The 27,421-nt window shown below is 48.8% G+C and overlaps 1 protein-coding gene and 2 pseudogenes across 1 annotated transcript; all 3 read right to left on the minus strand.

The window, feature by feature from the left end:
* Nucleotides 1-4,085: 4,085 nt before the first annotated feature.
* On the minus strand, nucleotides 4,086-14,168 carry LOC147958598 (protein FAR1-RELATED SEQUENCE 5-like; annotated as a pseudogene).
* A 5,081-nt stretch (nucleotides 14,169-19,249) lies between these two features.
* LOC147958599 (uncharacterized) lies at nucleotides 19,250-20,203 on the minus strand. The gene has a single exon (XM_087532204.1). It carries the CDS (start codon nucleotides 20,201-20,203, stop codon nucleotides 19,250-19,252), a length of 954 nt encoding a protein of 317 aa, XP_087388330.1.
* A 2,653-nt stretch (nucleotides 20,204-22,856) lies between these two features.
* Nucleotides 22,857-23,686, minus strand: LOC147958600 (uncharacterized; annotated as a pseudogene).
* Between the last annotated feature and the right edge of the window lie 3,735 nt (nucleotides 23,687-27,421).

The following is a 27,421-nucleotide window of genomic DNA, read 5'->3' on the forward strand; positions in this document are numbered from 1 at the left end:
ACCTTTGTGGGCAAAATGTCGAACACCTTGCGGTCGTGGTGGCGAAGAGGCCGCGATGATCACCTTGACGCAGCAGGGGTGGTTGCCGGCCCGCTACTGGCCGCTCTGGAGCTCTCGTCGGAAGCTGCTGAGGCCGCTGTGGTACGCCGTCGACGGTCGTGTCCCTTCTGCGACCGGCAAAGACGGCGACGGCCAAACCTCCTCCGATCGACGTCCAAAACTACGGCCAAAGCGCAGGCGTAGTGGCGGCCATGTCGAGACGTGGTTTGGTAGGGACGGCCGGGGGCTGCGCGGTGAGGAGGTGGCCGGAGAATGGCGGCGGCGCCGGCAGCGGGGCGGGAGAGAGGATGGAAGCGTTGGGAGCGGAGGGACTGCTAGTGTCCCCGACAGGCGGGCCACGGGGGGACAAGGGCGTGCGTCCAGGCCGTCCGCGCGCGTCCTTTCACCCCAAACCGAGCGGAAGTTTGGACCCGGGATGGGTTGAAAACGGACGGAATCCGGACATTTGTACGTTTGCGTCCGCGCGCTGGGCCGCGCTATTTGTCCGTTTTACCCCAAACGGAGATTATGGTTTCGAGGGTCATCCATTACGAAAAGACTTTCCTCTGAGTGGATATGTGGAAGTACGCTATGATGATCCAGAGAACGCGCGGACAAGATGGGGTCACTGCACCACGCGACCCAATCCTGTCCACGTGCGTCCGTTTGGGGTAAAATGGACGAATAGCGCGGCCCAGCGCGCGGGCGCAAACGGACAAATGTCCGGATTCCGTTTTCCGGGCTCGGGGACTATCTCCCTGACTTGGATGGATGGCACGACATGGAGTGATTGACGATATATGACAATGTGTCCGTTTAGTCCATACTTTCTCTATGACGAAATTTTAAGTTATGCATGATGAAATTTTATTTGTGATGTAATTAATTATAACGCCCTCCTCAACTAGCGAAGATCACTCTAATTAGGGCATTTTGTGTACGATGAACTTTGTTATTTATGCTTATGATATGTTGCTTCTATTTTCGCAAAGTTTGTCTCTTTCTGTTGCTCAACTATATATGTCGTTGCATATCATCGACTCATGTGACGATGCAGGTGCATAGATCATCGATGGTGAAGAAGTGCTACGCTAGGAGTATACGACTAGTGGCCGGAGTGTCAGGCCCAGGTGTACCGGTTTCCGGTTTCCGAGCGACAGCCAGTAGTTAGTTTAGGTTCATGCTGGTGCGAGAGAGGGATACGAACCGACGCCTCAAGAAATAGTACATTATGTATAATGAGACATGTCATGTAACTTGTATAGCTATATCGTGATTATGATGTGACAACCTGATTTGTGTTGGATGATATGATGAGACTATTATGTGCATGATATGATGATCATATTGCATGTTTATAATATAATTAGAATATTGTATAAAACTTGTACAGAAACATCGCAAATATGTAGCAAAACAAAGATATGAGAAAATATAGTAGTAGCGCTGAACAAGAAAACACTACTGCTAAAGCACTTAGCAGTAGCACTGATATGAAAAACTCGTGTGTAGTACATCGGAGAGTAGAAAATCCACACTCTTGCATTTTGTAGTATCCTTGTTCACTAGTGTGGGACGTTTTACATTAGTAAACAGAGGATGTAAATTTTTTGCTAATCACTTCACTCCCACTAGGATTTACTCCACGGCGAAGTATACCACCACCATCAGGGGATCAAAAAAGGAACATCAATTTTCCCATAAATTAAGGAAGATACTTTAGGTTAACAATGTTGAAGTTACTGAGTACTGATAGAAACACAACAGGGGCAATATTACACTGCATTAAGCTTATGTAAGAGCATCTTCAGCCGCGGCTCCAACAGGCTCTCCTCAGGTGTTTTTTCGCGCTGGCGCCGAAAATTCGGTCCAGTCGCGCCCCCATGAACCTGTTTTTTGCCGGTTTGGACCGAAATTGATGCTGGCGGCCCCAGGCCAAACCCGGCGCGCTGGGGACGCTGGGGGCGAGGGGTTTTGCCGCGAAAACTCGGTGGGCCCGCCAAGTCAACGACACGCGCCTCGTCCTTCCCGGAACGCCTCGGTTTTCGCGGGGAATCAATGGCAAGGCTGCCGCCGGTCAGCCTTGCCATTGATTCCTCATCACGGGCGGCGCGTCACAGGCGGTCAGGCGCGGCGACGCCTCTCCTTCTGCCACGAGTTCACACGGCCTGGGGCTATATAAACAGAGGCTTCCCTCGCCGCTGGCCACACCAGCCGCCGTCCCTCCCTCTCGCCGCCGAGCCCAAACCAGTCGTCGTCCCTACCTTCCGCCGCCGAGCTTTGTCGCTCTTCCCTTCCCTCCCCTTCCCCTTCTCTCTCCATGGCCGAACGCTTCCCCGGTGACGCCGCGGCGGCCAACGGCTTCGGCCGCCGCTCGCTCCAGGAGTGCGAGTCGTGGCTTCTCTTCGAGGCAAACATCCAGGCGCCGCCGGACATGCGTCGGGCCGGCGGGGTGGAAGCTCAGCAACGGCGGCGTCCCCATCCCCCTATGCCCGACGTCGACGCGCGCCCCGGCCTCTTCGCCGCCAAGGTCGACTGCGTGCGGTCGACCCTATCGGAGGAGCAGCGTGCCCTCCCCCAGTACGCCGCTGACAACCACACGGCCGGACTGACTATTTCCAGCGGCGGCAGGCGCAGAGGCTGGCGTCCACGAACGGGGTGACGATGGTCGGCGGCACAAAGAACAGCGACGGCCGCCGCGTCTGGTGGGTGGTCCCCAGCCGCACCCTGTACGAGGTGATCGCACACCTCGAGGACGGCAACAACCCGCCGCTGGCGTACCCCGCCGTGCCGGCCCCTCGTCGGAGCGTCGAGCCGTGGGTACCCAGGAGGTTCGCCGCCTCCTCCTCCTCTCACTCTTCCTCCTCCTCCCGCTCCTCCGGCTCGACGACGCTCTTCGGCGTCAAGGCAGAGCCCGTCGCGGAGACGCCGCTCGGCCGGCGCACCCGCGTTGCCGGCATCGTCATCAACGAGGGCGGCCGGCGTGCCACCTCCTCGTCTCCTCCGCGTTTCATCAAGCCAAAAACGGAGCCGGGGCTTGGCGCCGTCAAGCCGGAACGGGGGCTCCCTGTCGTGAAGATGGAGCCCGTCAAGGAGAAGGTGCTCGACGACGAAGCGGCCCTCAAATGGGCGCGCGACGACTGGGTGCAGACGGAGAGGGAGCGCCAGCGCGCCGCCTTCGCGCGGTTCGAAGCTCGTCGCTATGGCCGGGATGAGGGAGGCATCGTCGTCCTCGACGACAGCGACGACGACGACGACGCGCCGCCACCACCTGTCTGCCATGGAGACGCCGGGCAGGGGTCCAGAAGGGGCGGCCGCGCCATCAAGAAGGAGAAGGCCGACGATGAGGACGGTGACTTCGCCGCGCTGATCGAGTTCTTCGCCCCGTAGATTACTTTTTTTAAAATAATTTCTGTAAAACACCGAACATGTTGAATATGAATATCAAGTTTACCGAATTTTAGCCGTTTGCCGAATTCAGTTTTTTTTAAATAAAAAAACGCGTCTGGGGCGACCCTGGGACGAGCGGCTGGAAACCCGCTCGCCCCCGCGTCGATTTTAGTGCCGGCTCGCCCTAGGAAGCGTGTAAAATTGCCGTCGGAGGGGGGGGGGGGGGGGGGGGCAACAGCTGGAGATGCTCTAATCAACTACGAGTAATAGGGGACGACATCCAGCAGGTCACTTGTAACAAGCTTGAGTTGAAAATGGCTTGTCGTGGGAGCTAAACGGCCATGGTCGCCGACGACGTGGCGCACTGGTCCACATGTGGGTGATCCCCCGGTCCCTCGCCGGAGCTGAATCCATCCATTGGACACAAGACAGCGACGGAGTACATCACCTCGGAACTTGACGGGCACGGGGCCACTCTTCAGTCGCACTCCGTAGACTCTTGTCCGATGCGCCGCCGGCCACCATCGATCTTGCGTCCATGGCATCACTTGCTATCCCTGGCTAAATGCCCAAATGTAACACCCCACCTCTACAGGAGTAGTACTACTAGGACTATAAGAGTAATATTTTGCCTTCCGTGGAGATTAAGCCGAGATTTAGCTCAGCACGTTCGAGCTGACCCCCGGCCCAGTCCCCCGCTTGCCGGCGCCGAGGATGGAGACGGCGGCGAACAGCACGACAATGAGGAGAAGCCACGCGGCGACGAGCACAAAGAGCAGGACGACAAACCGCGTCGGGATCGTCGGTTGTGGTCGGTGCCGTGGCCGGCGTCGGGGCGAGGACAACACCGGCGAAGTGGGCGAGGAAGACGCCAACGAGGTAGGCCGTCCGGAGTAGAACGAGGAGGATGGCGGCCGCCTCGTCAACGGCGGGGCTTTTTCTGTTTGGTAAAAAAGTCTTTAAAAAAACTTTTTTTAGTCCCTACATAAAAATATCCCTAAAAACAAACATCCCTTAGTAGGGAAAACGTGTTTTGTCTCTCTCTCACCCAGACACTTCACTCGATACCACGAGTGGCGCTTGCAGCACCAACCGTTTAACATACTTTTGTTGTCACGTACGTACTTTGCTAATTAATCGGGTCCCCGTTTCTTGATCTGTTTGCACCGTTGCCATCCTTGTAACGCGAGCAACAATTCAAGTCCTGTATTGGCTATGTTTCATGAGCATTTATCCAACAACAAAAGAAGAGTTCCAAACTAACCGGATTGGCCCCATTAGTCAGTCAGCAGAAGGAAAAAAAAATCACCGTCACGTGAGAATAAGCTGCATGGATGCATGGGAGACGTGCTAACTGCCCGGAAAAACTTCCGAGGTTGGTCGATCATCTGGCAGGGCACGCAGCCGCCTGCGGAGGCATGGCCCCGAGGACTAGCGGGCCGTCGATGCGAGATTTCTATCTTTCTTTCCTTTTTCTTTTTGTAAAGTACACCACGGTCCTCAAAGATGGATTTATTCTAAGATCCTGCGCGCGGCTTTCACCTCGAACCGAGGATCATCACAAGGACAAACCATCTCCTGGAAGATGGCGTCAGCCCTAACGTCGCTTGCGCGCTCGCCTCGAGGCTTCCTGAATCTCTCTTCCTTTTCTTCTTCTTCTTTAAATAGTTTGAATTATTACAACGGTGGTGAATCGTTAGCTTCGAGGCGCTGATCATAAGCAGTGCGTTTGTTGCAGAATCATTCCGGCTCAACGTCAAACTGATCGAGCATTCGATTGGCATCATGGTGATAGCCCCGAGTGGCCATGCCCTGTAGTACCTCTCATAGGCAGTGCGTCATTTCTTCGTCCCCCGCCTTGTCTTTGCTTGACGTTCAGCCATTTGCGTGAAGGGACCAAAAGCCAAGCCGCTTTCCTGATGGATTCCGCAGCGTCACATGCTTTTTTTAATCGAGACTAAATAGTGGGCAGGACCTTGCATTCACCATCTTCGACTCTTTTTTGCCAAGATACGACAGCGACACGAATTAGAATTTGCCGGAATGCGCTTTCAGTTGCAGCAGGAGACGTTCCCGTCAACAACGAGACGTTTACGGTGACTTGTAAATTTCAAGATGATATGCCGGCTCAATCACTCGAAGGTGTTCATAGAGGTAGAGTGTGCATGCATGCGTTCATAGGAGTAAATGTATGCGCGTATGTATGAGCGCTTGCGGCAATACTGATGTTCAAAAAAAAACAACGGGTACTTTATTTTTTATTACTAATCATCTTTATTAATTGTTCATCAAGGTATGACAAAATGAATATAAGAATCAATCCGAAGCCTCTTTCTAGACAAACAAAGTCGCCACACCTATACTATCAAGATGTACTCTTTCTAGGAACCACTCCATAGATCTTGGTAGACTTATCTGTCGTCGACGGCGCCACCAACCTGTGCGCGTCGATCAATCCGCGTCCAACTCTGAGACTCCACTGCTCCACACCGTCGAGACCTATCGTTTTCAATGCGGTCGATGTAACACTGCTCCATCCATTGGCCTCTCCGGTGAACCACTGCTCCAAGATGACGCCCCCAGAAGGGAAAACGGCACCAAAGTATGCGTCGTCATCCGACCTAGATCTAGGGTTTTCCCTGGAACAGCTGCCACCTAGAGGAACGGGGCACGCCATCTGCAACTGTCGATGCGCCCAAGCGGTGCCCACCGCCATAGAACTCTCACGAAACGCCTTCAAGAAGGACACGAGGCCAAGAGCACCATCGTAGCCCTAGGGGTTTCACCCTGAGAGACCGTGAGGTGGGAAAATGTAGGCCGGATCTGAACGACGTCTCTAGGAAGAAAAACGGAACCCATGGATGTCGTCACCGTCACGGCCGACAGGAGCCGACCTAAGGATTATCTCGATCTAGATCCTGACCTCCCGCTCCGTCCCAACCTGGTAACAGACTAGGAGCACGGCCATGTTCGGTAAGACGGAGTGCACGCAACATGGGTTGGAGGAAGGAGCAGCTCGGCGCCATTGCCCGCCGAGGCAGCAAGCTGCAGCACTAACCCGCTGGTGAATCACCGGCCACCCGGCAGCCCACCAGCCCCACCGCGCCAGCGGACAGGGAGGCCATCCCAGGAGCCGCCGCCCCTTATCCAGGGCCCTCCTCCCCAGATCAGGAAGGGTTGTCAGCCGCCAAGGCCACCGCTGGAACGCCAGTCAGCCACCACGCCATCTTGTCCATTAGGGCACCTTGGTCCAAATCAGCACCGCCACGATCCAAATCTAGATCGAACCCTCAAGATGGGGCGTCTCGCGCCATTTTAGCATACATAAACTTTATTGATCAACTTAGTTCTCAGCAATACATGATATTGATACGTCTCCGTCGTATCTATAATTTCTGATTGTCCCATGCCAATATTATACAACTTTCATATACTTTTGGTAACTTTTTATACTATTTTTGGGACTAACATATTGATCCAGTGCCCAGTGTCAGTTCCTGTTTGTTGCATGTTTTTTGTTTCGCAGTACATCCATATCAAACAGAGTCCAAACGGGATAAAAACTGACGGAGATTTTTTTGGAATATATGTGATTTTTTGGAAGAAAAATCAACGCGAGACGATGCCCGAGGGGGCCACGAGGCAGGGGGCGCGCCCTGGGCCCTCGTGGCCACCCCGTAAGGCGGTTGATGCCCTTCTTTCGTCGCAAGAAAGCTAATATCCGGATAGAGATCGTGTCCAAAATTCATCCCAATCGAAGTTACGGATCTTCAGCAATTTAAGAAACGGTGAAAGGGCAGAATCTGGAACGAAGAAACAAAGAGAGACAGAGAGACAGATCCAATCTCGGAGGGGCTCTTGCCCCTCCGCCGCCATGAAGGCCATGGACCAGAGAGGAAATCCTTCTCCCATCTAGGGAGAAGGTCAAGGAAGAAGAAGAAGGAGGGGGCTCTCTCCCCCTCTCTCCTGGTGGCGCCAGAACGCCGCCGGGGCCATCATTGTGTGACGACGATCTACACCAACACCTCCGTCATCTTCACCAACATCTTCATCACCTTCCCCTATCTATCTACAGTGTGTTGGGGAACGTTGCAGAAAACAAAAATTTTCCTACGGTTTCACCAAGATCCATCTATGAGTTCATCTAGCAACGAGTGATCGGATTGCATCTACATACCTTTGTAGATCACGCGCGGAAGCGTTCAAAGAACGGGGATGAGGAAGGCGTACTCGACGTGATCCAAATCACCGGAGATCCTAGCGCCGAACGGACGGCACCTCCGCGTTCAACACACGTACGGTCAGCGTGATGTCTCCTTCTTCTTGATCCAGCAAGGAGGAAGGAGAGGTTGAGGAAGATGGCTCCAGCAGCAGCACGACGGCGTGGTGGTGGTGGAGCTGCAGTATTCCGGCAGGGCTTCACCGAGCACTATGGAGGAGGAGGATGTGTTGGAGAGGGAGAGGGAGGCACTAAAGGCGTGGGATCAGAAGTCCTCCATCTCCCCACTATATATAGGAGGGCCAAGGGGGGGGGGGCGCCAGCCCTAGGAGATCCAATCTCCTAGGGGGGCGGCGGCCAAGGGAGGAATCCCTCCTCCCCAAGGCACCTAGGAAGTGCCTTCCCCCTTTGGGACTCTTCCCTTCTTGAACCCTAGGCGCATGGGCCTCTTGGGGCTGGTGCCCTTGGCCCATGTAGGCCAAGGCGCACACTCCTACAGCCCATGTGGCCCCCCGGGGCAGGTGGCCCCACCCGGTGGACCCCCGGGACCCTTCCGGTGGTCCCGGTACAATACCCGTGACCCCGAAACTTGTCCCGATGCCCGAAATAGCACTTCCTATATATAATTCTTTACCTCCGGACCATTTCGGAACTCCTCGTGACGTCCGGGATCTCATCCGGGACTCCGAACAACATTCGTGTTACTGCATATACATATCCCTACAACCCTAGCGTCACCGAACCTTAAGTGTGTAGACCCTACGGGTTCGGGAGACATGTAGACATGACCGAGATCACTCTCTGGTCAATAACCAACAGCGGGATCTGGATACCCATATTGGCTCCCACATGCTCCTCGATGATCTCATCGGATGAACCACGATGTCGGGGATTCAATTAATCCCGTATACAATTCCCTTTGTCAATCGGTATGTTACTTGCCCGAGATTCGATCGTCGGTATCCCAATACCTCGTTCATATAGGTTTTCCATTTCTTAGTCTTCTTTTTCCCTCAATGTAAGTTTAGAGGAATTGCACTGTAAATCGTTTTGGAGTTAATACTATGTAAGTTATGAGTTTTTATAGTGTAAGTTCATGTGCTTTTTACACTGTAAACCCCGGGAACTTACAGTGTTTTTGATAATCTGTAAGTTACAATGTAAATCCCGGGAAGTTACAGTGTAAATCCTGGGAACTTGCAATGTAAGTTCATGCGTTTTTTACAGTGTGAGTTCAGTGTGAAAACATACTCTAAATCTTGGGTTTTATGGTGTATAAGTTATGGGTTTTTACACTGTAAATCCTGGAAAGTTTCATGTAAAATGTGTAATGTTTTTTTATGTAAATTCCATTGGCTTTTGCACTTGATTTACATTGTATTTTCAATGTATTTTAATAACCACTACAAGGTCAAGGGTTTTTACAGTGCAGTTATAGGGTACTAATGTTTTTGGTATTCACATTATAATTACCCCGGATTTTACAGTGGAACCATCTCTGAATTACAGTGTAATTTATTGTCCATGTCATTGTAATTATTTTTTATGAAGCATGCAAAGATTATGTAATCCCCAGATTTACAGTTTGATGTTGATATGTCTTGTAGGTGAAGAAACTCCACCCTAATTTGTTCTTTGTGGATCATCTCGTTGATTTTACGTCATCGTCTTTTGTTCTCTTTAATCTGTTTTGTCGCATAATTATTTCGTGGATGTTTTTCCTCCATGCTTTTTGTCAGGTACATTTCCCTTTCACACACGTTTCTGAAATGTACTATAAGCTTCTTTACATTTTTTGTTGAAAAATATGTATTGTAGTTTAATTCGTTCATAACAGATCGAAATTAGGTAGCAACGCTCCTCTCAATCATAGTAAAACAGTGATTTCGAAATTAGGTAGCAACACTGGTAACCATCATAGACCAACAATGAATTCGAAAATAGGTAGCAAACATTGCTTTCCATCATAGTACATTCCTTGTTCACTAGTAGTTTTTCCTATCACTTTTTCCCTCCTACTCATCTTTTCTTTCCTACCTTGTCCTCTTATCTTTCTTATTTCCTCATGTTATGGTCAATTTGTTTACTTCACTTCTTCCGGAGGGTTCTGCTTCAGGGTTGTGTTGTGTCGTTGTGTTCTTGCCGTTGTCCCTCTGGCTACTTCTTTTGTTATCTCCGCCTGTATCCAATGAGTGGTATTAAATTCTATACTTGCAATGAAGTAGAGCTCATTTCAAATTTTTTACTTACCTTTCTTGACATTCCTTGGGTTTGACTGCTTAGGTTGTTTGCCTTTAGGCTTGTTGTACACCTTGTCAAGGTTCGTGCAATTCTTTACTGTGTGTCTCTGTGATCCACAGTGTGAACATTTGTAGAACTTGCTTTGCTTTATTGCTTCACGAATAGTCAGCATCCTTGGTCTCCCCTTTGTCTTTGCTACATCTGGGTCTTGAATTGTGAATGATGATGTTGATCTTTCTCCCTCTCCTGCTGTTGGTACGAATGTAACTGTTCTTGTTGTTGCACTTTGCCCCTCATCCATTGTTTCTTCTTCGTCATCCATTTCCCGTAACCTTTTGTTTATCCTGTCTAATTCTCCCAACAGATACTCATATTTCCTCTTCTTCTTCGAAGCTATTGATGCCACATGCACCAATTTCCTTGCTAACACATTGTACCTTAGTGTGGAGTTCTCAGCTGCAACAGCTGGTGTCTTTGTAATATCAAGCTCGTAGTCATTCTTCCTCCATCTGTCAATGATGTATTTTTATGGTATCTTCTCAATGTTGAGATGGATCATCACTCGAAGTATGTGCGAGCACAGGAGGCCATATTTTTGGAATGCACAACAGATGCAAGAGTATTCTTCTTATTTTAGTCCAACTTGTACTAAGTACAACCTTTTCTGGAGTTCCTTTATAGGATAGTTTTCAGCTTGTGCCACAATGTAGTTTTTGTCCTTTTCTTGCTCAAAGACATGCAGCCTTGTTGTGTCTGAAATTTTAAACTGGAATTTCCTGAATATTCCAATGTTGTATAGCTCATGTGCCTGCCTTTCTATGCTGTATTTTGACCAAAATGCTTTCTGTGCAACTTTCTTGTTTCTACAAACATGGTCGCATTCTTCTTCCCTGTCATGCACAACATCAAGTATCCGGTCATACTCTCTCAAAAAGCTAGTAGCACTAAATTTTGCTCCAACCCCTTTTTTGAAAAGGGAATTCGTTCCTTCACTTCTCGCTGTAGTTTGTATGAATGGGAAGAATTTGTCCTTGAAATACACTGGGATGAGCTTTTTCCTATTTTCCCACATGTCATTGAAGTACTTGATGTGGTGAACTTTGTATTTTCCTATCATTTCTGGCCAGTGTGTTTCAAATTCTTCAACCGTTAAGGAGTTGTCCACAATGTCCTGGAAATCTTCGTAGAGTCCCTCATTAGCTTGGAAGCAGGGCCCGACTTTCTCCTTTGCCTTCTTCTTTATGTGGAAGAGGCAGCTCCTATGGGTAGCATTAGGAAAGACTTTTTCAATTGCTGCTTGCATGCCTTGTCCTGGTCTGTAATGATCGATATAGGATGCTTTCCTCCCATAGCCATCAGGAATTGTTCAAACAACCAAGCAAATGTTTCTTTCGTCTCATTGACGATGAATGCACAAGCAAACAAGTATGTGTTGCCATGTGGGGATATCCCCACAAAGGGTGCAAATGGTAGGTTGTATCTGTTTGTTAGGAACATAGTGTCAAAACTGATGCAATCACCACAAATGTCATACATCATTCTTGACCGCACATCTGTCCAGAATAAGCTTCTCACTTTATTTTCTCCATCAAGCTCAAACGAGTAGCAAAATCCAGGATTTTCTGCTTGCTTCTTGTTGAACATTTGCACTACTTCCATCATGTCAGAGTTTGCGATATCTCTGTTTACTGTCGCTACATAGTTAGTGACATGCTTTTTTGTGTAGGGAAGATGAGCCATTCCTCCTCGCAAGTAAGCTAGGACAGCTACTATCCTTCTTGTTTCCAGGTTTGTGTGCTTCAAAACCCTTATCAAGCACTTTTCTTCATCTGACATGTACTTATGAGACCTGAAGAATCTACTATTTGGTGTTAATTCATGGTTGTGTTCTAGCTGTTGTCTTGTAATCTCCCATAACCCTCCTTTTTCTGATATGACCATCACGACTTTACAATCTGTTTTAGCAATGACTGTAGATTTTCTCATGGGCACTATGCAGTCCTTCTCCATTTCTTTTGTCTTGCCCCACTTGTTGCACTTCATAGTGATCCTTGTCACCTCATTGTTCCTTTTTTGCTTGTTGTTCTTGAGATTGCAACTGTAGCCACTGAAAAGCCTGCCACTTTTGAGTAGAAATTGAAATATTCCTGTGCTTCTTCCTTTGTTTTGAATTGCATGCCTAAATGCGGCTTGAAATTGCTACTAGTGTTCATGAGATTCCCTTCTGATGCTGCATCTTGTTCATTTTGCAGGAACTTCTCAATGTCTTCTTCATCAAGGTATCCAGCGTCTCCATCTTGTGCAAGTGAGTGTTTTTGTTCCTCTCTATCTCTTTCTTCATCCCGGTCTGTGCTTGAGTTCGTGTTAACTTCTGCTCTAGTAGGATCAACATCTTCAGGCTCCTGCAACTTTTAGTGATATTGTTTTACTTTATTTTTGTTTGTAATGTTTCTGCTCATCATTTTGAGTTTTTGTGAATTTTTCTGGTGTGTACCTGTTGCAGGTTCATGTTGTTGAACAGGTTATTGTCCCAAGGATTGGATTCTCTCCAGTCATCTGCACTTGCTGCCATTTCATGATGCAAGTCTGCCTCCAGTGTCTGCAAAGTAAGTAACAATTTGTTAGTGTGCTTTCCCTTAGGCTTTTTTTCTTGTAGCAAGTGTTGTTTTCCTCACATTGTCATATCCTGTTGCAATGAAACTGTCATGTGATTTGCTCCTGGTGTTTTCGAAGATAGTTTCATTAATGTTCGTAGAGACATCTCCTGAATGTACCTGCAAGTTTCATCAGAAGTTGTAGTTTTTCAGAGTGATACTTGGTATTTTGATTTATAATAATATTTTTGTCAGAATGATACTTTGGTAAAAATTGCCTGTTTTTTACCTTGTATATAATGTCGGAATGAAGGAGTGCGGTGAAAGAAAAAGCTTCCTGCATGATGATTATGTTAGCTTTTATTCCTTTTATGCATTTTTAAATACATCTGCAAAGTGTTAGCTAGTTCATCTCAGATTTAGTATGAGTTCTTCCTGTGACATTCTCAATAGATCATCTTCAGTCACTGCCCTCGCTATGCTCCTATCATGTTCACAATTGCAAAGTAGAATGTCAGTGTTAACATAATCTTGAGCAGCAAATCATGTTTTTTGTATTTTTTCTAAACCTCATGTATTTCTCACAGGGTACTTTTACAGTGTAAATTCTTGTGCACTTACATTGTAACCCCCTTTGTAATTCTAACAGGGTTGATTCAGTGTAGATTCTTTTGTGTTTTCAATGTAAATGTTCTAGGTACAGGATTAGTTAGATAGGATTTTACACTGTAATTTTCTAGCATCCTTTTTTCACTGGATTTTTGAGTTGTCCTCATTGTTTTTAACAGGGTTGCCAGTTCAGTGAAGCCCGAAATATGTGGCAAACGAAATTTGGTATTGCTCTAATTCTCTGTCATTTTTTCACTGTATTTTTGACTTTTTAGTTTCTTGAATGTTTCTATAAAATAGCAAACTACAGGTAGAAGCATCAGCTACACATCATTTTTACACTGGAATTTTCTAGGTAGCTACAATGTAGTTTAAAGTTTAATTTCTCATGTACTTTCAATGTAAATTTTACGAAAGAGTCAACCAAAAGAAGAAGCACAGTGAAATTTGGTATTACTCTGTAATTTTCTTTCATTTTTTACTATGGATTGTTTACTTTATTAGATTACTGAATGTTTTGAAAAATAGCAAACTACAGTAAGAACCATCAGCTACACAACATTTTTACACTGGAATTTTCTAGGTAGCTACAATGATTTTTTACAGTGTAATTTCTCGTATACTTACAATGTAAATTTTCTAGGTACAAGGCTAGTTACATAGGGTTTACACTGTAATTCTCTAGCATTTTTTTACAATGGATACTGAATGTTTGTGATTTTCTGTTTTCTTTTTGTCAAATGTTTCATTGCTATGATTTTTGCTGTTTAATTTTCTCTGTTATTGAAATATAATTATTTCAATTTAGTCTAGAACCATTTTTACACCGGAATTTAGGAGGATTTTACACAAAAAATTTACAGGACACAAGACTAATCACATAGGGGCAGTGCCTTTTTTGACCAGGTTCATGAATGTTTTCTGATGTTGATCTATGCTCCTCTGTTCTTGTAGATGAAGCAAATCGTCAGGCTTCTGTCAATGCGAGAGCCTAAGAGAGTGAAAGAGAGATGATGCAGAGGAGTTACTAACCTGTGGATCATGTTGTTCATCTCCTTGGTGATCAGCAGGTTCATCCCCTCTCCCAATTATGTGTTTCCTCTTCGTTTTTCTCTTCCTGGGCGATCTCCTCCTCCCTGATCTGTCATGGTCGCCTCTTCCAGTCCCATGGTCGTCCCCAGATCTGGTTAGGTGAGATCTGTCTAGTGTTTGAGGAGGGAGGGCTTTTTTGTGGAGGGGGGTTCTGGCCTCTTGCGTGGTTTGCAAGCTTCGGCTGTTTTGTGGTCCCTGAATTGGTGGGATGGTTTAGTTGTGGTCCCTGTTTTGCCATCTAACCGGGTTAGATGGTTACCCGACCCGTTTAGGTGTTTTTTTTTCCTTTTTATTGATTTCCCTGCTAGTACAGCTGTAATGTCCTGATTGGGCAGGACATTTGACTGTTTTCAAATTGAAAAACAGTCAAATGTTAAATAGACAGTCCCTAAATTTTTGGCTCGTCGCGTGCCGCCAGGGCGTACATAAACCTGCCCCTACTTGAAGAAAGGACCGGCTCCTTTTGCCATGAAGTTTCTCTGTCGATCAATCACGTCTTTCCTCCGTTTAAATTCAGACCAGTCTCCTTAATTACCGCGCATGTCCATGTTCACGCACGCCAGGTAAATGCACTACGTCAGCTTTCAAAAGAAGACTTGTCTCAATTCAAAAAAATTAAAAGGAAGAGTAGTCTCCTTAATCACTGGCTCACGCGGCAGCGCTCTGGCCGCGCCCAGTTCCTGGTGTCCGTTCCTGGCATGCATGCTCTGTCTCTGTACACTGTTTTTGCACGACTGCACAATGATCTGCTCCCAGTTCCTGGTGGCCGTTCCGCACGGTCTGCACACTGTTTTGCGCCCAGTTCCTGCTACGCATGGTCTGCACAGTGATCTGCAAAATATTTTTGTAGTGGTACGCAGCCTTCAAGCTGGGCTCCCATATGCTTCCTTTGCAATCGGACGTAGGGCACCTTTCTCCCTCCACAGTCTAGTTTGTAGCAGTGCACGTTGGCATAGATAGTTCCTCGTCTTGTTTGAAATTTGGAATAGTTTGCCTATGCATGCATGCATGCAGTAGTCTCTTTCTCTCTCTCTCTCCCAAATCCCAATAGAGGAGAGGTCTTTACATTTGACTAGGCAGCTGATTTGACGCAAAGGTTCCTCTGCAGCTAGTCTGTGTTCTCGAGAATGTATCATGTGCACCAATCCAATCTGTGCACCCAATGCACCGGTAGATTCAGAACCCTTAGATGAAACGGTAATGGACCAGATTTTGGAAAAGTAGTACTATACTTTTTTGCAGAGACAACCTTGCAGTGTGTACAAATTAACACGCGCTCCACAGAACACACTCCGATCAAAATAAATCTGTGTGTTTACTTACAGCATGCTGGTATCTATGGTGGCTCAGAAGAAGGCAAACACATAATGAGACAATACCCCCAATGAGTAGAAATGCTATTGCAGTCCAGGCGATTTGCGCCAATTTTCAGAGAGCTTCTTCAGGCACGTATGGGACTACACCTGGGGAGCAATGTTGGAAAAAACCACCTTCAGGAATAGTCAAGATAAACGTGGATGCATCTTTCCATGAGAATGAAGGGAAAGGAGCAACGGGGGCTGTGATCAGAGATAGCCATGGTTCTTTCATTGCGGCATCATGTACGTTAATCCCGTATGTGATAGATGCTAACATGGCGGAAACAATGGCAATGAAAAATGGCCTTCAGTTGGCGGAGTCTTTGGGATATACCTCAATTCAGATTGAAGCTGACCCCCTTCAAGTTGTTAATGCATGCTCAGGCCAGGAGAGGATATGGAGTGAATCTACAGCTATTTTTGCAGACTGCTTCGTTTTAGCAGGTATGATCGGGAATGTGGAGTTTGTGCACTGTCGACGGGAAGCAAACGATGTTGCCCACCTCTTAGCCAAACATTCATATGATAATGATATATCTAGTAATTGGGTTGAGGAACCCCTAGATTTTCTTGTAAACGCTCTTGTGAACGATGTAATGATATTGCCGAATCAATAAAGCTAGCCATGATGGCATTCCCTCAGAAAAAAGGGTCATATATTTTTAAACTAAATGTAGGATTTCAGAACCAATTTGACAACCTTTTTTACTTGATGAGATCTTTGAATCGAAATCAATATTGAGTATATTTTTCAAAATCAGTATTTTGTTGCTTTGAAATTTAACTCAAAACTTGACTGGAACATTGACACATTTTAAAAAATTTCGGTGAGGAATATCTACATCTTTCTCAAATGTGTGTCCTACGTTCACATTTTTCTAGTACATCAAATTCCAAGTCAAGCTTCAAAGAAGCAAATGATAATAATTTATCGAAACATATTCATTTCAAAGATCTCGCCGAGACAAAACATTACAGTTCAAACGGATCTTAAATCGAACATCCGGTTCAAAATATATGAACTATTTTGTGTTCGGACAGAAAAATATACATACAGATATTTTTATGGGTGTGTGCGCTATGGAGTGCGGATTAGTTTGTACAAACTGCGAGCTTCTATCTACAAAAATGGTATAGTCCAACTTTTGACCAATATCTGATCCATTGCTTTTTCATCTAAGGGTCATGAATGTGTTGGTGCATTGGGTGCACAAATGGGATCGGTGCACAGGATACATTCTCCTGTGTTCTCTCCCTACCTAGTCTGACGCTCTATCTAGCTAGTGCTCTCCTCCACCCCCGCAAAGGTGTGCATTGGCGTAGCATTGGATTGAGGCCGTTCCTATATTTCTTTTAGAGTGTTTATAATGGTATATATATGCCATAGGGCATTTGAAAAGACGAGATATAGAGAATGGTATTAGCTCTTTTCCTTGCAATGTCGATAATTACTCGTTGTTCTTTACTTTAACTCTGTCGACCACATGCGATGTCGAAGAGAGTTAATGGGTGACAAAATGGTTTTCAGGCATATAGGCTGTCCCGCAGAAGGTCACATGAAATACTAGCTCGGACACAATCTTGAAACAACAACAAAAATAATATGTTTGCTGTGTGCATGAAGTGCATAACGTGTGCATGCATGCAATCTATGAAATGATAAGTTTTTGTTAGGCAAATCTATGACATCCTTTAGCAAATCTATGAAATGATAAGTTGTTAGGCTTTGTTTATGGCCATGAAATCTTTTATCTAAAATAAGGTAGGCCCAAAAGGTAGGGTGGAGGTACTGCTTGGGTGAGGTCCATGGATGCATGCTGACCAACTGATATAGGAAACAGTGCGCTGAAGAGAATATCGCAGTGTTGTGCTTCTGTGATGGTAAGACTGAGCACTGATGGACCAGGCTGTACATACACTGCAGCCATGGAGGTCGTCAGTCTTGTAGGGTAGCCCTTGACCTAACGTGTACCAGTACACGTACACTGCACTACCCATGCATGCCCTTGTCATGACCCGTACACACTACTAGTAGGAGTACATGACATATGTAGCGCACTGCCTGCATGCCAGATATTCTTGTCTCTTGGCATGACATAAACACACTACACTAAGATATGTAGTAGTGCACTGCCGAGGCATGCATGATGCCCTACACAGTGCGCTACAGCACAGCTAGAATCGAAACGTCTATATAAACGAGGCGGAGGGTGAGCTCCTTCTAAGCGAAGACACCGTCTCCCGGTTACCACCTTGCTTCCACTGTCCACACTCTCGAACCAGAGCCTTCCCACCGGATGCCATGCATGGCTTCCCTCCGCAATCACTGCAGGTTCGCCATCTTCGTCGCCGTCGGCTGCGCCCACATCCTGAAGCAGGCTTTCGACTTCCTCGCCAGCGGCAGCGGTGGAGCTGCCTCCCCTTCGTATCCACTTCATCGACGCCGCCGTCATCCTGCTGGTGCAACACACCCTTGTCGCCTACCTCGCCGGCGTCACCCTCGTGCACGTCCTCTCCACTGCCCCGCCGTCGGCCATGCGCTTGTTGCCGGAGGATTCCAGGCGGCTCGCTGCTCTGGCCGTCTGGCTTGGCTTCACCTTGGTTGTGCTCAGTGCATTGCCTCTCGTGCTGTTGCTGTTCGTCAATGCTGGTAAGTGAGCAGTAAAGTAGTACTTCCTCCGGTCCTTTTTACTCTGTATATAAAAATTGTCTCAAGTTAAACTTTGTAAAGTTTGACCATATTTATATGGAAAAATATTAATATCTACCATGTTTAAGTTATACAGTATGAAACTTTAAGTCACGACGCATCTGCTGGTATTGATTTCATATTATGAATGTTAGTATTTTTTTCTATAAAATTTATCAAACTTTACAAGACTTGACTTCAGACAAATCTTATATACGAACTAAAAAGACCGATGAAAGTACTACCAGTAATCATTATCACTAGCGTGCCGTGGTAGAGGTTGAGTGGTGGTGGGCTCTGGTGGGCTCGCCGTCTCGGCGCGTGGTAGTACTCAGTAGAGTAGTAGTTGAGTCAATGCATGTAAGAAGTCCCAATTTATTATACCAGTACGTTAGCCTAACTTTATCATGCGACCTCAAACGGATGTCTGTTTTGTCCGGTTTCTGTTCGTTTGGATAGGGCAATGGGGTCGTGGTGCGCCCAACGCGCGGCCGCATCCGTTTACCCCATCATGTTCGTCAGGGCCAAAAATGCCCATATTTTCATTAAACTAGTTTTACAACCCAAATATTTTTCTGAAAATTAAAATAGTTTTACAACCCAATTGAAATTGTCTGAAAATAAAAATAGTTATACAACCAAATCGAAATTGTCTTGACTGAACATAAAATGAACCAATACATCTATTGGTTGCCAATGTGATCCCACACGTGCTCAACCAAGTCATTTTGAAGATTCAAATGAGTGTGCCAATCACGCATCTCACGGTGGAATTGAACAAACTGTTCAAATGTGGTCGGGTCTTGGTGCAAGGGCTCAATATTTTCACCTTGATAATCAAATCCTTGGTCGAAGATACTCTCATCACGCTCGTTCTCGACGATCATGTTGTGCATGATCACACAAGCAGTCATCATCTCCCAAAGCTTCCTTTATCCCATGACAGTGCAGGGTTTCGAACGATACCTCACCGGAATTGAAGCACACCAAAAGCATGTTCCACATCCTTTCTAACACTCTATTGCATTTGGGCAAATCTCTTTCTCTTCTCACCTTGGGGTTTCGAGATTGTCTTCACAAAAGTTGACCACTGAGGATATATACCATCAGCTAGATAGTATCCCTTGTTGTATTGGTGGCCGTTGATCTCAAAGTTGACAGGTGGGGAGTGACCTTCTGCAAGCCTTGCGAAGACTGGAGAACGCTGCAGCACGTTGATATCATTGTGAGAACCTGCCATGCCAAAGAAAGAATGCCATATCCAAAGATCCTGCGAAGCCACCGCTTCTAATATGACAGTGCACGCGTCGACATGCCCCTTGTACTGGCCCTGCCGAGCAAATGGACAATTCTTCCACTCCCAATGCATACAATCTATACTGCCAATCATGCCTGGAAAGCCTCTAACTGCGTTGGTCGCCAACAATCTCTCTGTATCAGCGGCAGTTGGCTGCCTCAAGTACTCTGGGCCAAACACCTCGATCACAGCCTGACAAAACTTGTACATTGACATCATACATGTTGTCTCACTCATACGTACATACTCATCCACCAGATCGCCTGGAATTCCATATGCAAGCATGCGGATGGCCGTGGTGCATTTCTGGTAAGAGGAGAATCCAAGCTTGCCAAGGGCATTCGTCTTGCACTCGAAATATGGGTCATGAGCAACCACTCCCTCTCGGATACGATTGAAAACATGCCTTGCCATACGAAAACGGCGACGAAATTTATCCGGCTTGAAAAGCGGGGTGTTCGCAAAGTAATCGGCATAGAGCAGGGCGTGGCCTCTCTCCCTGTTGCGGTTCAGGTTGGGAGCACGGCCAGGGACTGACCCCCTGTACCGAGGAAGCTGCCGCTGAATGTGGTCGTGAACGACTAGTGCAGCCACCACAAGTTCTTCATCATCCGATGACGAATCGTCCAATGAACAAAGGAAGTGATGGAAGAAAAATTCGTCTCCACTGTCCATACCTTTGTGGGCAAAATGTCGAACACCTTGCGGTCGTGGTGGCGAAGAGGCCGCGATGATCACCTTGACGCAGCAGGGGTGGTTGCCGGCCCGCTACTGGCCGCTCTGGAGCTCTCGTCGGAAGCTGCTGAGGCCGCTGTGGTACGCCGTCGACGGTCGTGTCCCTTCTGCGACCGGCAAAGACGGCGACGGCCAAACCTCCTCCGATCGACGTCCAAAACTACGGCCAAAGCGCAGGCGTAGTGGCGGCCATGTCGAGACGTGGTTTGGTAGGGACGGCCGGGGGCTGCGCGGTGAGGAGGTGGCCGGAGAATGGCGGCGGCGCCGGCGGCGGGGCGGGAGAGAGGATGGAAGCGTTGGGAGCGGAGGGACTGCTAGTGTCCCCGACAGGCGGGCCACGGGGGGGACAGGGGCGTGCGTCCAGGCCGTCCGCGCGCGTCCTTTCACCCCAAACCGAGCGGAAGTTTGGACCCGGGATGGGTTGAAAACGGACGGAATCCGGACATTTGTACGTTTGCGTCCGCGCGCTGGGCCGCGCTATTTGTCCGTTTTACCCCAAACGGAGATTATGGTTTCGAGGGTCATCCATTACGAAAAGACTTTCCTCTGAGTGGATATGTGGAAGTACGCTATGATGATCCAGAGAACGCGCGGACAAGATGGGGTCACTGCACCACGCGACCCAATCCTGTCCACGTGCGTCCGTTTGGGGTAAAATGGACGAATAGCGCGGCCCAGCGCGCGGGCGCAAACGGACAAATGTCCGGATTCCGTTTTCCGGGCTCGGGGACTATCTCCCTGACTTGGATGGATGGCACGACATGGAGTGATTGACGATATATGACAATGTGTCCGTTTAGTCCATACTTTCTCTATGACGAAATTTTAAGTTATGCATGATGAAATTTTATTTGTGATGTAATTAATTATAACGCCCTCCTCAACTAGCGAAGATCACTCTAATTAGGGCATTTTGTGTACGATGAACTTTGTTATTTATGCTTATGATATGTTGCTTCTATTTTCGCAAAGTTTGTCTCTTTCTGTTGCTCAACTATATATGTCGTTGCATATCATCGACTCATGTGACGATGCAGGTGCATAGATCATCGATGGTGAAGAAGTGCTACGCTAGGAGTATACGACTAGTGGCCGGAGTGTCAGGCCCAGGTGTACCGGTTTCCGGTTTCCGAGCGACAGCCAGTAGTTAGTTTAGGTTCATGCTGGTGCGAGAGAGGGATACGAACCGACGCCTCAAGAAATAGTACATTATGTATAATGAGACATGTCATGTAACTTGTATAGCTATATCGTGATTATGATGTGACAACCTGATTTGTGTTGGATGATATGATGAGACTATTATGTGCATGATATGATGATCATATTGCATGTTTATAATATAATTAGAATATTGTATAAAACTTGTACAGAAACATCGCAAATATGTAGCAAAACAAAGATATGAGAAAATATAGTAGTAGCGCTGAACAAGAAAACACTACTGCTAAAGCACTTAGCAGTAGCACTGATATGAAAAACTCGTGTGTAGTACATCGGAGAGTAGAAAATCCACACTCTTGCATTTTGTAGTATCCTTGTTCACTAGTGTGGGACGTTTTACATTAGTAAACAGAGGATGTAAATTTTTTGCTAATCACTTCACTCCCACTAGGATTTACTCCACGGCGAAGTATACCACCACCATCAGGGGATCAAAAAAGGAACATCAATTTTCCCATAAATTAAGGAAGATACTTTAGGTTAACAATGTTGAAGTTACTGAGTACTGATAGAAACACAACAGGGGCAATATTACACTGCATTAAGCTTATGTAAGAGCATCTTCAGCCGCGGCTCCAACAGGCTCTCCTCAGGTGTTTTTTCGCGCTGGCGCCGAAAATTCGGTCCAGTCGCGCCCCCATGAACCTGTTTTTTGCCGGTTTGGACCGAAATTGATGCTGGCGGCCCCAGGCCAAACCCGGCGCGCTGGGGACGCTGGGGGCGAGGGGTTTTGCCGCGAAAACTCGGTGGGCCCGCCAAGTCAACGACACGCGCCTCGTCCTTCCCGGAACGCCTCGGTTTTCGCGGGGAATCAATGGCAAGGCTGCCGCCGGTCAGCCTTGCCATTGATTCCTCATCACGGGCGGCGCGTCACAGGCGGTCAGGCGCGGCGACGCCTCTCCTTCTGCCACGAGTTCACACGGCCTGGGGCTATATAAACAGAGGCTTCCCTCGCCGCTGGCCACACCAGCCGCCGTCCCTCCCTCTCGCCGCCGAGCCCAAACCAGTCGTCGTCCCTACCTTCCGCCGCCGAGCTTTGTCGCTCTTCCCTTCCCTCCCCTTCCCCTTCTCTCTCCATGGCCGAACGCTTCCCCGGTGACGCCGCGGCGGCCAACGGCTTCGGCCGCCGCTCGCTCCAGGAGTGCGAGTCGTGGCTTCTCTTCGAGGCAAACATCCAGGCGCCGCCGGACATGCGTCGGGCCGGCGGGGTGGAAGCTCAGCAACGGCGGCGTCCCCATCCCCCTATGCCCGACGTCGACGCGCGCCCCGGCCTCTTCGCCGCCAAGGTCGACTGCGTGCGGTCGACCCTATCGGAGGAGCAGCGTGCCCTCCCCCAGTACGCCGCTGACAACCACACGGCCTGGACTGACTATTTCCAGCGGCGGCAGGCGCAGAGGCTGGCGTCCACGAACGGGGTGACGGTGGTCGGCGGCACAAAGAACAGCGACGGCCGCCGCGTCTGGTGGGTGGTCCCCAGCCGCACCCTGTACGAGGTGATCGCACACCTCGAGGACGGCAACAACCCGCCGCTGGCGTACCCCGCCGTGCCGGCCCCTCGTCGGAGCGTCGAGCCGTGGGTACCCAGGAGGTTCGCCGCCTCCTCCTCCTCTCACTCTTCCTCCTCCTCCCGCTCCTCCGGCTCGACGACGCTCTTCGGCGTCAAGGCAGAGCCCGTCGCGGAGACGCCGCTCGGCCGGCGCACCCGCGTTGCCGGCATCGTCATCAACGAGGGCGGCCGGCGTGCCACCTCCTCGTCTCCTCCGCGTTTCATCAAGCCGAAAACGGAGCCGGGGCTTGGCGCCATCAAGCCGGAACGGGGGCTCCCTGTCGTGAAGATGGAGCCCGTCAAGGAGAAGGTGCTCGACGACGAAGCGGCCCTCAAATGGGCGCGCGACGACTGGGTGCAGACGGAGAGGGAGCGCCAGCGCGCCGCCTTCGCGCGGTTCGAAGCTCGTCGCTATGGCCGGGATGAGGGAGGCATCGTCGTCCTCGACGACAGCGACGACGACGACGACGCGCCGCCACCACCTGTCTGCCATGGAGACGCCGGGCAGGGGTCCAGAAGGGGCGGCCGCGCCATCAAGAAGGAGAAGGCCGACGATGAGGACGGTGACGACGTCGGTGACTTCGCCGCGCTGATCGAGTTCTTCGCCCCGTAGATTACTTTTTTTAAAATAATTTCTGTAAAACACCGAACATGTTGAATATGAATATCAAGTTTACCGAATTTTAGCCGTTTGCCGAATTCAGTTTTTTTTTAAATAAAAAAACGCGTCTGGGGCGACCCTGGGACGAGCGGCTGGAAACCCGCTCGCCCCCGCGTCGATTTTAGTGCCGGCTCGCCCTAGGAAGCGTGTAAAATTGCCGTCGGCGGGGGGGGGGGGGGGGGGGGGGGGGGGCAACAGCTGGAGATGCTCTAATCAACTATGAGTAATAGGGGACGACATCCAGCAGGTCACTTGTAACAAGCTTGAGTTGAAAATGGCTTGTCGTGGGAGCTAAACGGCCATGGTCGCCGACGACGTGGCGCACTGGTCCACATGTGGGTGATCCCCCGGTCCCTCGCCGGAGCTGAATCCATCCATTGGACACAAGACAGCGACGGAGTACATCACCTCGGAACTTGACGGGCACGGGGCCACTCTTCAGTCGCACTCCGTAGACTCTTGTCCGATGCGCCGCCGGCCACCATCGATCTTGCGTCCATGGCATCACTTGCTATCCCTGGCTAAATGCCCAAATGTAACACCCCACCTCTACAGGAGTAGTACTACTAGGACTATAAGAGTAATATTTTGCCTTCCGTGGAGATTAAGCCGAGATTTAGCTCAGCACGTTCGAGCTGACCCCCGGCCCAGTCCCCCGCTTGCCGGCGCCGAGGATGGAGACGGCGGCGAACAGCACGACAATGAGGAGAAGCCACGCGGCGACGAGCACAAAGAGCAGGACGACAAACCGTGTCGGGATCGTCGGTTGTGGTCGGTGCCGTGGCCGGCGTCGGGGCGAGGACAACACCGGCGAAGTGGGCGAGGAAGACGCCAACGAGGTAGGCCGTCCGGAGTAGAACGAGGAGGATGGCGGCCGCCTCGTCAACGGCGGGGCTTTTTCTGTTTGGTAAAAAAGTCTTTAAAAAAAACTTTTTTTAGTCCCTACATAAAAATATCCCTAAAAACAAACATCCCTTAATAGGGAAAACGTGTTTTGTCTCTCTCTCACCCAGACACTTCACTCGATACCACGAGTGGCGCTTGCAGCACCAACCGTTTAACATACTTTTGTTGTCACGTACGTACTTTGCTAATTAATCGGGTCCCCGTTTCTCGATCTGTTTGCACCGTTGCCATCCTTGTAACGCGAGCAACAATTCAAGTCCTGTATTGGCTATGTTTCATGAGCATTTATCCAACAACAAAAGAAGAGTTCCAAACTAACCGGATTGGCCCCATTAGTCAGTCAGCAGAAGGAAAAAAAAATCACCGTCACGTGAGAATAAGCTGCATGGATGCATGGGAGACGTGCTAACTGCCCGGAAAAACTTCCGAGGTTGGTCGATCATCTGGCAGGGCACGCAGCCGCCTGCGGAGGCATGGCCCCGAGGACTAGCGGGCCGTCGATGCGAGATTTCTATCTTTCTTTCCTTTTTCTTTTTGTAAAGTACACCACGGTCCTCAAAGATGGATTTATTCTAAGATCCTGCGCGCGGCTTTCACCTCGAACCGAGGATCATCACAAGGACAAACCATCTCCTGGAAGATGGCGTCAGCCCTAACGTCGCTTGCGCGCTCGCCTCGAGGCTTCCTGAATCTCTCTTCCTTTTCTTCTTCTTCTTTAAATAGTTTGAATTATTACAACGGTGGTGAATCGTTAGCTTCGAGGCGCTGATCATAAGCAGTGCGTTTGTTGCAGAATCATTCCGGCTCAACGTCAAACTGATCGAGCATTCGATTGGCATCATGGTGATAGCCCCGAGTGGCCATGCCCTGTAGTACCTCTCATAGGCAGTGCGTCATTTCTTCGTCCCCCGCCTTTTCTTTGCTTGACGTTCAGCCATTTGCGTGAAGGGACCAAAAGCCAAGCCGCTTTCCTGATGGATTCCGCAGCGTCACATGCTTTTTTTAATCGAGACTAAATAGTGGGCAGGACCTTGCATTCACCATCTTCGACTCTTTTTTGCCAAGATACGACAGCGACACGAATTAGAATTTGCCGGAATGCGCTTTCAGTTGCAGCAGGAGACGTTCCCGTCAACAACGAGACGTTTACGGTGACTTGTAAATTTCAAGATGATATGCCGGCTCAATCACTCGAAGGTGTTCATAGAGGTAGAGTGTGCATGCATGCGTTCATAGGAGTAAATGTATGCGCGTATGTATGAGCGCTTGCGGCAATACTGATGTTCAAAAAAAAAACAACGGGTACTTTATTTTTTATTACTAATCATCTTTATTAATTGTTCATCAAGGTATGACAAAATGAATATAAGAATCAATCCGAAGCCTCTTTCTAGACAAACAAAGTCGCCACACCTATACTATCAAGATGTACTCTTTCTAGGAACCACTCCATAGATCTTGGTAGACTCATCTGTCGTCGACGGCGCCACCAACCTGTGCGCGTCGATCAATCCGCGTCCAACTCTGAGACTCCACTGCTCCACACCGTCGAGACCTATCGTTTTCAATGCGGTCGATGTAACACTGCTCCATCCATTGGCCTCTCCGGTGAACCACTGCTCCAAGATGACGCCCCCAGAAGGGAAAACGGCACCAAAGTATGCGTCGTCATCCGACCTAGATCTAGGGTTTTCCCTGGAACAGCTGCCACCTAGAGGAACGGGGCACGCCATCTGCAACTGTCGATGCGCCCAAGCGGTGCCCACCGCCATAGAACTCTCACGAAACGCCTTCAAGAAGGACACGAGGCCAAGAGCACCATCGTAGCCCTAGGGGTTTCACCCTGAGAGACCGTGAGGTGGGAAAATGTAGGCCGGATCTGAACGACGTCTCTAGGAAGAAAAACGGAACCCATGGATGTCGTCACCGTCACGGCCGACAGGAGCCGACCTAAGAATTATCTCGATCTAGATCCTGACCTCCCGCTCCGTCCCAACCTGGTAACAGACTAGGAGCACGGCCATGTTCGGTAAGACGGAGTGCACGCAACATGGGTTGGAGGAAGGAGCAGCTCGGCGCCATTGCCCGCCGAGGCAGCAAGCTGCAGCACTAACCCGCTGGTGAATCACCGGCCACCCGGCAGCCCACCAGCCCCACCGCGCCAGCGGACAGGGAGGCCATCCCAGGAGCCGCCGCCCCTTATCCAGGGCCCTCCTCCCCAGATCAGGAAGGGTTGTCAGCCGCCAAGGCCACCGCTGGAACGCCAGTCAGCCACCACGCCATCTTGTCCATTAGGGCACCTTGGTCCAAATCAGCACCGCCACGATCCAAATCTAGATCGAACCCTCAAGATGGGGCGTCTCGCGCCATTTTAGCATACATAAACTTTATTGATCAACTTAGTTCTCAGCAATACATGATATTGATACGTCTCCGTCGTATCTATAATTTTTGATTGTCCCATGCCAATATTATACAACTTTCATATACTTTTGGTAACTTTTTATACTATTTTTGGGACTAACATATTGATCCAGTGCCCAGTGTCAGTTCCTGTTTGTTGCATGTTTTTTGTTTCGCAGTACATCCATATCAAACAGAGTCCAAACGGGATAAAAACTGACGGGGATTTTTTTGGAATATATGTGATTTTTTGGAAGAAAAATCAACGCGAGACGATGCCTGAGGGGGCCACGAGGCAGGGGGCGCGCCCTGGGCCCTCGTGGCCACCCCGTAAGGCGGTTGATGCCCTTCTTTCGTCGCAAGAAAGCTAATATCCGGATAGAGATCATGTCCAAAATTCATCCCAATCGAAGTTACG

The sequence above is a fragment of the Triticum urartu genome, chromosome 7A (genome assembly GCF_056163025.1).
Source record: "Triticum urartu cultivar PI428250 chromosome 7A, HENAU_Tu73, whole genome shotgun sequence".
NCBI lineage: Eukaryota > Viridiplantae > Streptophyta > Magnoliopsida > Poales > Poaceae > Triticum > Triticum urartu.